Source organism: Cyanistes caeruleus, chromosome 6, assembly GCF_971803275.1.
Source record: "Cyanistes caeruleus chromosome 6, bCyaCae1.hap1.1, whole genome shotgun sequence".
Classification (NCBI taxonomy): domain Eukaryota; kingdom Metazoa; phylum Chordata; class Aves; order Passeriformes; family Paridae; genus Cyanistes; species Cyanistes caeruleus.
Genome location: NC_141706.1, coordinates 52,017,680 through 52,031,277, shown reverse-complemented (window position 1 = coordinate 52,031,277; position 13,598 = coordinate 52,017,680). Strand labels below are relative to the sequence as shown.

General features: G+C 37.8%; 1 protein-coding gene across 3 annotated transcripts in view; it reads right to left on the bottom strand.

Moving 5' to 3' along the window:
- KCNK13 (potassium two pore domain channel subfamily K member 13) overlaps positions 1-13,598 on the bottom strand; it is a 57,357-nt gene that overhangs the window by 10,313 nt on the left and 33,446 nt on the right. The window contains exon 2 of one of the 3 annotated variants that reach the window (XM_086894358.1): positions 12,805-12,881. The exons of the other annotated variants lie outside the window; for them this stretch is intronic. Coding sequence (XP_086750484.1) covers positions 12,805-12,881 — 77 coding nt within the window. The remainder of the gene's footprint in view (positions 1-12,804; positions 12,882-13,598) is intronic. 3 annotated transcript variants of the gene reach the window in all.

The window sequence follows — 13,598 nt, the reverse complement described above, 5'->3', positions numbered from 1 at the left end:
GGTCCTGCAGGAGGCTCCAGCCTCCTCATTAAATTTCTGTGTTAGAGAGAGCTGAACTGCAGCTCTGTGGTGTGGAAACAACACCACATGTGACAAACCACAGACAGAATGTTCTTCACTACAAGAACTTGTTCCTGTGTTGTCTTTGGCACACAAATATTTCCTCTTGCTTTCCACCCTCCCTTTCTGTTCCATGATTTTATATCTCTATAATTCCAGTTTTAATGCTTATGTTCAGTGCAGGCTGTCTTATATGCAAGTCATGACCTCCACCCTGTGGACAGACACCAAAAAAACAATGGAAAGAGGAATCTCTCAGCAGCTGGTGAGATCTGCCCGAAGAAGCTGGTGGGAGAGAAGTGAGGGGTTGTCATGTCCCCTGTCTTGCCCTTCTCCTTGAAGAAGGGAAGCAGCTGTATGGCGGGCAAAGATGGAAAGGTAGGGAGCCCCTGGCACAGGGTGAACAGCATTTAGGGACTGGTAGGCATCTCCTACAGTATAAAACAAATACCCTGGAAGGAGAAATGCAGTTAAGGCTCACACTCCCAAGGCAGTTTTATGCCTTTGGGCTGTTTGCCACAAGTCTCTCTCAGGATCCTGCCACTGGCATCATGGCCAGAGCCTGAACTCCTCGGGTTGCTTCCTTAGCTGACTGAATTTTGATGCTGGGTTTGTTCTGTCACCCACTAGCAAAGGTTTACAAAGGCACTCAATAGGCATTCCAGGGAATCACGGTCATCATGGTGTTACCCACCCACAGTGAACTGTGAATAAATGACTTGGTGAGAAATTAGAGCACCGATGTGACCCATATAGCACAACACTGAAAGAGCAAGAAGTTACATTGCAGACTGGGAAGAAAACACAGAATGAAATTATGAAATCATATAAAAGAGGAAATAAAAGCAGTGGCTGAGACTTGGAGACTATTTGAAAATACAAAATTGCTTCTTGTGATGAAGAAAAAAAGAAAAAGGACACAACTGCAGGAAAAAGTGCCACTGATTTTTTGGTATGAGAAAATGAGAAAATGCTGATTAAGTTAAGTGAATTTTATTTTACAATTAGGGTGACATTTCTTGGAAGCACTGTTTCAAGTAGCAATTGAGATTATAGTTAATCAAGTGGAAATCAAATCATTCTGGATTGAGAAAATAGAATGTTTTTAAAGTACTAAAAAGTGTTTCAATAAATTTTCTAGACATGTCTGCAGATATGGCATTGGATTATCACCATTGATAGAAATGCATGACAAATCCTAACTTTATCAGCACAGCAATGAAGGCAGCATGCTTATAGATTTCAGGATCCTATTTTGAAATCAGTATAATACTGATTTGCTTGTGTCCCATGATCCACTGACTTTATAAATTAGTGTGATCTTTCTTAATATTCAGCTGAACTGAGTAAGTACAGTCCTTATACTTAAATTTTCCTTCAAATATTGTGTTGGGTTTTTTTTCACCTATTGCTTAGGCAAGAATTATGGGGTATTTTTGTGAATATTCATGTTAATTCTGAATTTCTCTGTAGCAGATCTACTTTTTTGGAAGTTGGAGGAAATTTAAATTCAAAGTGGAGTCAGCAAAACTTTTCTAAACACTGCACACCTCCTGTGGAAAACAAATCTTTAGATTTTGTTTTGGCAGCAAAATTTTTATTATGAAGTCTGTACTGCAAAGCACTCTCAAGTTCACCTTTGTGTTCAGGTTATATTGTGTGGATATTCCAAAAGTATACACTTATATTATAAAAAACAACTAAAAAGGGAAATCACGTAGCATAATATAATCATGCTTCATTACTTCTTGAAGTAAGCACTCAGTATAAATGGAGAAAAGCGAGCAGCTGTAATTCTTATCAATAACCAGTTTGATAAGGACTGAAGTCCAACAGGAAGTTCTCCTAAAGCAGACTCCTCCGACAGCAAACAGTGAATAACATCAAGGAAATATTAATCTCAATCTAACAGTAAAAAGATTATATTGAAATCTAACCAGAGGAAACAGGCATCAACTGCCTATTCCAGGCTAGTATTGGTAATTTCATCTTTCCTGTTGCAAACTGCTCCAGTCCTACCAACTGCTGTAAGTGTTTCTCGTGGGTCATTACTCACATTCATCTCCTCTGCCTGGTGACACATGGTTTGGCATTTTGTGTTTAATTCTGGATGTCCTAACATTAAGGTTGCATTAATTAAAACTTCAGTTTTCATTATTGGTGCACCTGGTGCCATGAAAAAGTATGAGAAATATTTCAGCAGTCCTAATCCCTCACAAACGAAGCCTGGGGCGTCCCATTATAGCATGTGTGTAGGGAGACTGGAACTGAGGTATAGATTTCACAGTTAATTTTAGATCACACAGTTGGGTCGTTTTATTGTTCTGAAAACTATTTCTCTTTTCTGAGAAGCCTCATTTCCTTTCTGAATGTGTGCAGTTTACTGCTCCCGCCCCTCCCACAAAGAGGAAGTAGATAGAAAGAGGGGGCAACACTATAGCAACAATGAGTCATTGTGATGTTAGAAATATAAATATCAGCACAAAACATCATTCCAGTTTAGCCTACTGGAGATGAGAGCTCTTTGTCATGTTGTGGCTGTATTCCTAATGTATTTTATATTTATTTCTTTTTCTCTGTCAGTTTGATTTAGACACTCATTGGGGAAATGATGAATTTCCAGTGAAATAGGCAATGGATAATAATTGAGGTTCACAATAGGTGTGAACCAAACTAAATAGGACAAAGACTTCCAATTGCAGTGAAAAAAAAAAAAATCAAGAAAATAGTAATTAGTAAAGAGAAATACAGGAAGTCTTAGATACCTGCAAAGATGCTGACCCTCCCATTTTCAGACACATTCTGTACTGAACTACCTACATAAGGATGTTTTGTACTTCTAGAAGAGACAGAAGAAACAGCTCTTAACAGAAGCTGTACTTCAAAGACTTTGTTGAGAAAATGTCCTGTACTTCACACCGTTCCAACAGTGTGCAGGCTCCAATATTTTGGCAAAATTCACTTCTGCCATGATAACTCCTCTGGTGCTCTCTGAGTAGGATAAGCACTCCTAACAAAACTACTTCTGCTGGAGTAATTCTCACCTGTAGACACTCTTGTAGGAACAGCTGAAGACTCTCAAATCCTGTCACATTTCTGCCTTCATGACACTGCTATGTCAGCAAGCTTGTAAAAGAGTCCTGTTCCGGAAAGGAAGGAGGACATTAAGTCCTTCTTTCCAGAAAGAAAAGAAAAAGACTCATTTCTGTGAAGACTTCCACTGTATGAGAGGACATATTGATGGATGGTGCTGTCACAACTACCTGACAGCAACAAACCTGCACTTAGGTCCAATTTCTGGTATGAAAAAATACCTTTAGTGTTGCTGATTTTGCTAAGTCTATGCACAAAAGCGCACACACACACACACGCACACATGCATGCAGACATCTCTGATTTCCCATCAGTGGAAGATCACTATCTGAACTGTGCGGCTGTCTGGTGAGATCTACATCCATGCATGTGGTCTTAAACATCAATTTTAATATTTTGATTTTGTCTGTTATGAGGAAGAGAGAATGAGCTAGCCACGAAACTTTCCTTTAATGCAACAATTATTTGACAAAATAATATTTTACTGGGACAGTCTAGGGTGTGGTATCATTTATTTAAGTTCGTGTTAAAATGCTGCTTTCTTGTGGAGATGGCCAAGTGGTGGGGAAAGGCTCAGCCTGCCCAGGGAGGCAGGGATACATGGCTATAATAGCATTCCTTTGTGCTCTATGCTCTTCTGTTTCTGGATTTGTCTGCCCAAGCAACCTCTGCACCTCCTGCTCAGAATCTCCAGCATTCCAGAGCTGTAAAACCTGGAAATGTCTCCAGGGCTATTTGAGCTGAGTCATAACTGCACACTGCTATGATGAGTGCTCAGCTGCTTGGTGACCTGGGACTTGCTCTGAGTGCTGCTGCTGCTGCTTCCATCTGTGCCAGTGTGCACCTGCTATGTCCTGCACAGGCAGGATGAGAGGGATGTAACCTTGTGCAGACCTCCTGGCAGAGTTCAGTCCATTCCAAAAGGACAAATACTGATGCTGGAACTAACGGGGTAGGATGTCTTGATGAAACAATGCATATGAGATCTTTTTCCCTCTCTAACTTGTTTAGAGACTTGTCACACCTGACAGACAGCACTCTTGACACTGTTTCAAGGAGACTGAAGGGCTGGTTGGAGATAATGATTTGAGAATGCATGGATGCCATGCTCAGTCTGTGCCATCACTGGGACAGAAGACTTGTGTAAGAGAGTGGGCATAACATTTCTTGCCCTCTGAGAAAAGGCTTCTGTAAACCCAACCCTGTGACACAGATGTAGGTTAGTGTCACACCAAGTGTGTAAATGGGACTTCAGGGTTAGAAACAGCAAAACCTTGGGCTTTCACTGATTTGTTCCGGAAGGCATACAAAAACCCAGTTTTGTGTTAGTGTGTGAGGCAATGTCTCTATTTAACAAAGTAAAGTTGAGCTCAGAGTCATTGTTAAACCCTGTCTGGAGAGCTGGATGCCTGTTACTGCCCTTCTCTCATTTCACATATGGAAACTGCATGTTCTGCCTTGAACAGAAACCTACCTTAATAAAACCATCCAATGTTAAGGAATCTAAAGGACGTAAGTAGAAGGAATGCTAAAGGGACAACATTAAATGAATAATGTCATCAAAAAATCAGTTTTAATAGACATCTTGAGAGGTCTGTTGACACCTCTGTTATCATGTCTGTGTAGTCCTTAAAGAATACATAACTGTAATTTTCATTATTGCAAGACTTTCACTTTTATGGAAACCTTGCCATTCTGTTTTATGTAATTAAGGTTATTTTTTTTTGAAGTTCACACCAGGTCTTCTATAAGAAATATACACAGCCTTATTAAAACTACTGTATGATCATAAATTCCATGTATAAATGTTTTATGCCTACCTTCAGGTTTCTGTTTATAATTTTATAATATATATTATATATATTATTTATATTCTGTTTATAATTTTTATGTAGTGCTAGGTCTAGTGCCTTTCCATCACCTCTAGATAGATTTGTACCTCTGTACAGCTTTTGTGTTATTATCGGGACAGAACAAAGTTCATTTTTTAAATACCTTATTACTATTTTCAAATTAAATAACTTGTTGAACACTCAGTTAAAGGTTTTTATTCAGCCTTAAAACATATAAACATTTATCTGGTTAAATAATATACATTGAATATTAAGTATAGTTTTTGTATTTAATATTCAAACATATTTTCATTTTAGTATGTTATATGAAAAGGCACTTTTCATGTGCCTGGCTCCAAGACAACCTGAAATCCTGTGCTCAAATGTGCCTAACAGCTTCTGCCTTTATATGGGTACAGTAATACTGATGAGTGGTAGTTCTGTGGGAAAGATTCATACACACACACACACACACATATATATATATATGTATGTAAAACTGAAAAATATACAAAATTACATCTGAGTCACATACATATACATATATAGAAATCTTCCTTTTTTAAAATATAAACATTTCTGTTGAATAGTCTACCTTACTAACAAAAAGCAGTAACTTCAAACCATAATTCATTTTGGCAGGATAATAGTTTATATGATTCATGAATCTAATTAACACTGTTTCAAGAGTTTATTTGCAGTCATTCAGTCTGTGTAAACATAATAACCCTATCATGGAATAGGAACATAATATTGTATACTCATCAAGCTATAAGTTCATCTACTCTAAAATTTTCCTTTTTAAATCATACAAAGCTGCAAATATTTCAAGAATTTTCAAAGTTTAGTTTAAAATTGCTTATTGTTACTTTATTGCTGGCATGCACAGCTTTTCTCTTGAATAATGCTTCAGCACGTCCTCTCATTTAGGGATAAAACTATGGGAAATAAGGCAAGCTTTTTGCCCTCATCAGGAGAAAAAAACAAGTGGTGCCTGCTTTAATTCTCTTGGTAATCTGAGTTTGGGGGCATACTGTTGGGCACATCTCAGTGGAGGGGATTCAGTAAAATTAATTCTCTGGCTTTATACACCAACAATTTTAAGAAACAATGTCACTTGTGATTCAACTAAAGCAATAATATCTCAGTTGCGAGTATTAAGCTCAAAAAAAGTAAAGTGAAGAAAAAAAAATCTGCTATATTACCAAATGTAAGTAAGCTGGACACAGATAAGAACTTATTTTTTGTAAGCTGAAGAAACAGTAAATGTTTGTGTGTGATTACATTTTTCCTAACCAATTTCAAGCCTTATCTGGATGTCAGAGAGGAAGTTTGGTAGCCATTGCTTTCAGAAACACCACGTGCCAAGAGCTTCAACATTGCTATGTCCCAGGAAACAAAAACCTCACCCAGAAAACTAGGTTTGCCTGATGCTTGGATACATCAAACTTAAGGACAGATAAAAAGACCATGTCATAAAATACAGTACAGATACCACTTTACTTTCTTGGAGACTGACAGAAAGTCAAAAAAAAGCTAAGAATAAAGGAAAAAAAAAAATCACAGTACTCATGCAGGTGCTTTGGAAGCATATTTGCTTCGAAATATGAAGCAAAGCCCGTGAAGTCAAACCATATAGAAAAGGCTGTTTGTATTGTGTGTCATAAGGATTTTGAACTATTCCATATATATTTCAAACAAAAGCAGAAGTTTTATATTAATATTGTAATTAAAATTAAAAAAAACCCTGTCAGATCATGACAAACAACAGCATTAGAGATTACAGTGAATATTCATCACTGGACAACTGGTAATGGAGAAATGACAAATCTGAGAGTGGTTGTGATGAGCATATGATGATAAACTTAGGTTTTATTAACTCTGAATTTCTTATCTGTTAATCTGTGTCTCAAAAGTCAGGAGTCTGAAGGAGAAAAAGGCTATTTCTCATTTTTTTTTACATTTTGAAAGCAAATATTCTGGGGTGGGGGGGCACTGATGGATGGACACTTAGTGAAAAAAATCTGAGTTTGTCAATCAATCATAGAATTCCCCTGGAGTCTGTGTTGGAAGGGGCCTTCTAAGATCATCTCATCAAACCCCCCTGCCATGGGCAGGGACGCTTTCTGCTAGAGCAGGTAGCTCAACCTGAATTACGCTGGGCTTCTCCAAAAACTATACTACCTACCAGAAAACCCAATTTTTGGCGCCAGGTGGAAAAATGAAACTCAAGATACAACAACAAAGGAAAAAAAAAGTCAAAGAGATGTGACAACAGTAGAAGACACAGTAAATTTTGGCTCAGTGAAACGAGTAAGTCATTGCTGAAACCTTGCGCTGGCTTCTATCCACACAACAGCAACGTGTTTTTGAAATGTCTGGCTTTTTCAAAATGTGAAAGGACTTGCTAAGCCCCTGGCTCATGGATGTCCTAAATCTACAGCATATGTCCCTTCCTGTGAGACCAGAGATGTTCTTTTAGTGACAGCTCTAGTGGCAAATATCTTTAAGACAAGCATAAATCCAGTGATCAAGTCTACTCACATGATTTTTACAGGTTCAAAGATTTATGTAAAACAGGACCCATTTGTAAAATATGACAGGGAGGTTCAACACTCTGCTACTCGAAATGCTCCACAATAAATTTGGCTTGCTGTCAAAGTGTTGTGCCATTGCAAATGTAAAAACACCCACAACACAATACCTATTTCAAGGGCTGAATCTCTTCTCACCTATCTGGGTGATGATCAGTCCTGCTCTCTGTGCATCAGGCATATTCAAAGTCTCAGCATTTGCCTTACCCACGCAAACAGTTAAACAAGGACAAGACAGGCCTGCAGAGGCGGGGAGAACTGAATGAGATTATAGCAAGATGTTAAGGAGTAGGTAAAAGCTACAGATCTAGGCATTTTCTGATATAACTGAACAAGTGATGCACTATGGGCATCCCAAAATCAGACAGTGGCTAAGGTTGGAAGGGACCTCTGGAGACTGGCCAGTCCAGCCCCCTTGCTCAGCAGGGCCTCCCTTGCATGATAGGTGCCCAGTTGGATGGGAATTCATCTAGAGGATAACAGCGATCTCCAGCTTTCCAGTCAGATATTTATAGATTTGTAGAAATAAAAATCATACTTTAATGATGTCTGGAAACAGAAATGTTCATATATGAAAAGATAAAACTGCAGTGAATCCTTTCAGAGGTAAAATTTTGAAACTCTTTCTGAAACACTTTTGATTAAAGGTTAAATGGCCCATAATAGCTTTTGACATAGTTATTTAAAGATCCTTATTTAAATTATTTATTTATTTCAATAAATCTTTCTTTACTCTCTCTCTAGTTTATGAGATTTTTCTCTGCAAGAGAGTTAACTGAATTAACAGCTTTTTTTTTTGTGAGCAATCGCAGCACTGCTGTTGGAAGTATGGCCCATTCTCGAGGATCTCTCCTCCCTGCCCAGTGGTGCCTGCAGCTACTATTCCCAACAAAATATTTAAGAGTCTCCAAGGAAAGTGAGCTCTTCTCTGATGACAATCCCTGAATGAAAATGATAAGGCTGAAAAATATAAGAGTAAAAACTTTGTGGGTGAAATACCTTGCTGAACTTTGAAGAGGTTATATGTACTCTACTGTTAGTGTTGATTAGCTAAGTAACTAAATTTAATTAAAACTGTTTTTCACATACTGCTTGTGAAAATAGTGAAGCTGAGAAAGCTTTTACTAAATATGTTCATTCAAAAACATAGTAGTATTGCCTGTTTAATTCATTGAGTATTCTTCCAGAGGAAGAAAGATGCACAATTTACTCCAAATACAATCTACTTGTAAATTTTAAAACCCTTGAAAAAATGACGAAGTAAAGTCTTGGCTCTTTCTAGGAGTTTTGAAGAAGCTACCTGTACTAATAATGGGTTTAAAGGCTTCTAACGTCATAGTTCAGAGTACTTATTCCCCAGCTGAACAGCACATTTTGCTTTGGAAAAGAAGTACATAATTAAATAATAGGATTTCTTAGGACTCTAAGTGTCCAGAGGCTAACTGTGTGAAAAGAAATCTGAAAGTTTTGAGGCCATTTATCAAATCCTTTCTGCACTAAAATGACTCTGTGCCATCCTTTGTCTCTCTATAATGGCTTTTTGGAAGGCAGGTCCAAAAAAGTTTGCCATACATGAAAAGGCAATAGTGCTTTCATACAGCATATAATGTACATGCTGAAAAATAGGTACAAAACCCAGAGCCACAAAGGATTCTCTTCTAAAATAAAAAGCCTGTTAGTGAAGTACTTGAAGAGAGGGAGTCTATCAGACTTCTGAAAGAAAGGTTTTCAAACTACACAGAAAAAAATCACCCAGCCAGGAGCTGAAGAAATTAATGCTTTCAATGTCACAGCAACTTTCAACTTTTCTAACAAGGAGAGAAATAAATCACATTCTCCAAAGGAGTTTTAAATGAAGAGGAAAAGATTATGCTTTTATGTGGAGTTTTCAAAAAACTCTCAACATGTATGATGAAGAATGATGTAGACAGAGAAAAATTAATCCTGTTTCAACAGCATAGGCAGACCACAGCTTCCAAATTCCCACAAGTGCAAAATATAGAAAAAAACCCTAAAAACAAAACCATATCAGACTGTTGTCAGGAGTATAATATGACTTAAGCATATATTAACATTAGAATGTTGAATGACCAAATTAGCTGGTCCAGTACAAAAGTATTTTGTGAAATAACAAAAGGACCAAAAAATTGTCTAGTAATTAGAACTCGGGTTCATCAAGGCTATTAGAGCTCCTGGGGTGCTGATACTTTAATAAAAACTATGGTTGACCTGGTGATGCCATATTTTGCTGTGTGTTGTGTTACTGCCTTCCAGGATCTTTGGAAGCACATGAAAACCTGTATCACACATACTGGATTTGACAAAACCCACTATTGATCTTTCCTTTCTTGCCACCTAGAAAATGAAAATTGGCTAAAGTTCTTTTTGTTCAGTGTATCTATAAGTGTGTATATATATATATATATATATATATATATATATATATATATATATTTAAAGATGTGATTTTAAAGTTTGACTTTGAATACAATTTTGCCTTTAAAGTCCCACAATGAACACTTTCTAAAAAATGGTTAAAATAAAACTAGCAAAAAAATAAAACCAGCCACCAGCTGTTTTGCAGTCCCAAGAGTGATGTTTTGCTTACAAACATGACAATAACACTTTTTTCCAGATGTATGTCTGGAAACATGCTAAAACATGTTTTTATATAATCTTGACATGTTTATGGCTTTATGATCCATCTTTTTCAAATGCATTGCTAATAGTTCTTCTAACAGAAGAACCAGAATGACAAGCTTTAGGTATTTCAAATGCCCACTTGAAAGTTGGGTCTGTGCAAACTTCATGGAGTTCAACAAGGCCCAGTGCAAGGTCCTACACACAGGTCAGGGGGATCCCAAGAACAAATACAGCCTGGGCAGAGAATGGATCAAGATTAACCCTGGGAAGAAAGACCTGGTGGTGTTTGTGAATAAAAAGCTCAACATGACCCGGTGATGTGTGCTTGCAGTCCAGAAATGCAACCAGATCCTGGGTTGCATCAAAAAGTGCATAACCAGCAGGTTGAGGGAGGTGCTTCTGCCTCTCTGCTCTTGTGTGACCCCACCTGGAATGCTGTGTCCAGCTCTGTGGTACCCACACAAGAAAGACATGGACTCGGTGGAATGAGCCCAGAGGAGAGCCATTAAGTTGACCACAGCACCTCTTCATGAAGACAGGATGAGAGAGTTGGGGTGGTTCAGCCTGGAGAAGAGAAGGTTCTGGGGAGACCTTACAGCACTTCCCAGTACCTAAAGAGGGCTTACAGGAAAGCTGGAGAGGGACTTTTCAAAAGGGAATATAGAGATAGGACATGGAGGAAAGGCCTCAAACTGAAGGAGAGCAGGTTAATATTAGATATTAGGAGGAAATGCTTCACTATAAGGGTGGTGAGATCCTGGACAGGTTGCCCAGAGAAGTTGTGGACTCCCCATTCCTGGAAGCATTCAAGGCCAGGCTGGATGGTGCTTTGAGCAACTTGGTCTAGTGAAAGCTGTCCCTGCCCATGGCAGGGGGATTAGAATTAGGTGAGCTTTAAGATCATTTCCAACACAAACCATTCAGTGATTCTATGAAAGGATAAATCCTTCTGGTTAAGAAATAAAGCATCCAATGCTATCCATGATTAAAAAGCATTTAAAGTATCTAGTGCAAAATCAAACATAAAATTCATCCTTGTTTGAACATGACTGGTAGAGCATGCAGGGAAAGAGGAATGCATCAGGGAAAGAGGAATGAAGATGTTTTGATGAGTGAATAGAAAATTAAACCCCATCCATCTCTGTGAATATGTACTGACAGATGAGGATATTAAGATGCCCTGCCACCCCAAAAAATTTTCTCTTGTGTAAGATCTCTTATTGCCCATATAACATCAATGATAATGTGTCACCAGACAGAAGATCTGACTATACCTGAGCAACCTTTGGCTAGCTATGGCAGCTGTTTCATGTGCATGTTATAGCAATTTCATGTTCTCTTCCTTCTGTCCTCTAATCTGCAGTTTTCAATATCAGGACTTTTTCAACATCCATTTACAAGACTCACAACTGACAACATAATGTTTAAAGCTGAAGATGTCTTAGCAGACCTTCTACTGGAGACATAACTCAGAAAAACCCTGACACCTGGATTCAAGAAGTACCTCAGAAACCAGTCCAGCTGCTTGACCATATATGAGTCATTACTCCATGCAGTACTTGGCAGTGCAGAAGGCCTAGCAATACCTTTACCTCTTTCCTAAATCTGGTATGGGCGCAGTCTGTAGCAGATTATCGTGTTTGGTTAGATCTTCACTGAGCAGGTCAGCTTACTGAAAGTCATATTAATTTTTTATTTCCACGTCTAATAAACTTGTCTTGAAAAAGACCTGCTGTTGGACAATGGGTCCATGAGCAGAGAAGATACCTTCTAACATCCACATCCATTGATTGTGGATGCTGACGGTGTACAAGGAGAATGGACTGATGACTCTGACAAGTCTTGCATCCCCAAATGGCATCACCTCCTGCTGCTGTTGGAATGGCTAGGGGACTAAGGGGACCATTGATCTGGCTTTGCTGGGAATTTTTTTAGTTTTTATAGGAACCCTGCTTCCCTGCTTGCTCTGTCAGGATTTGCATGTTATTCCAGTTCTGCTGTACATTCTGTCCTTCCTCCCTCCCATCTTTTCCTTTCATTTTGGGTTAGATGTTAGATTTCTGTTGTGTTCCTTAGCAAAAAATTCAAGCTCAGAAAATCCTTTTTACCTTGCTTCATTACTTAATAAAGCATGTATACTAGAAAATAGCTACTATGAAACTTCTTAGAGACATCTCATTATCAGCTTCCAGCATTTCATAGAGGTTAAACATGACATACCTACTGACACAATAAAAAACATAGACATGAGGGAGGTTGGGCTAACTGACATCATGAACATGATTGAATTTTGGGTATCTCCTCCCAAACAAATTTTGATGTGAGAACGAATCTGTTCTCATAAAATTATTAAGGGATATTAGCAAACCAGATTACTGCATGTCAATTTAAATTTGAGAATAAGATTTTTTTGGCTAAAAATATATAGTTTCAATGGCAAATTACTGTATTTTTATATTTTAATAATGCATTTACATTATTAGGGTACATATTTCTCTTCAACACAAAATAATCATGACTACATGTATTTCAGATTTTATTCACAACTCAATTACGAAAACACAGAGTGCTCTGTAGATTACCTCCTACATGTCTTGCCACAGCTGAGGCCTTGGAGCTTGTGGGGAAGAGGATGTGCAGTTCTTCCACTCTTGTCTTTCTACAAAACATTCACAATTTCAGTTTAAGACTTTGCCATTTTTATCTTGAAACCATTGCGTCTGATGATTCAGGCAAAGACACCATTTGCTTTGCAGCCCATTCAGCACATGGAATTATTTTTTTCAGGGATGTTGCTCACCTCAGGTTTACTAAAAACACCAATGCTTATGGTATATTAGTTTTGGTACATAAGAAAATGCAACTTTAAGAGACCCCAAACTTCTACTTTTTATATAAAATATAAATATATATTTATTTTATAAAAAGCACCCTTTTAAGGAGATTGTACAGTTATGTTTCTTTTAGTACAATTTAATTTTGCTTCATTTGTTCTACTCAGTAAATTCTGAGGTTTTATTATAGTATCCTCCAATTAATTTTATTTTAAATAGGCTGAAATGACTGTTTTTAAACTCAGCAGTGTGAGGGCAGATAATTCTGCATAGTCACAGCTTACTGATGTGAGCAGGTATGAGGAAATGATGGATTTATTCCATTGCTGTACGAGTAAGCACATACCAACACAGTCTGCTCAAGGATCAGGTCTTCCTCAACACAATGATATCAACTGATAGAGTATAGATGTCTTCAAAAAAGAAACATGCTTTACTGCTTTGGCTTATAAAATGCAAATACATAATTTTAAAACTTCTGCATTCCCCATTTTACACAACCCTTTGCAGCAGAGCTCTCTTTGGAGTGAGCCAAAGCATAT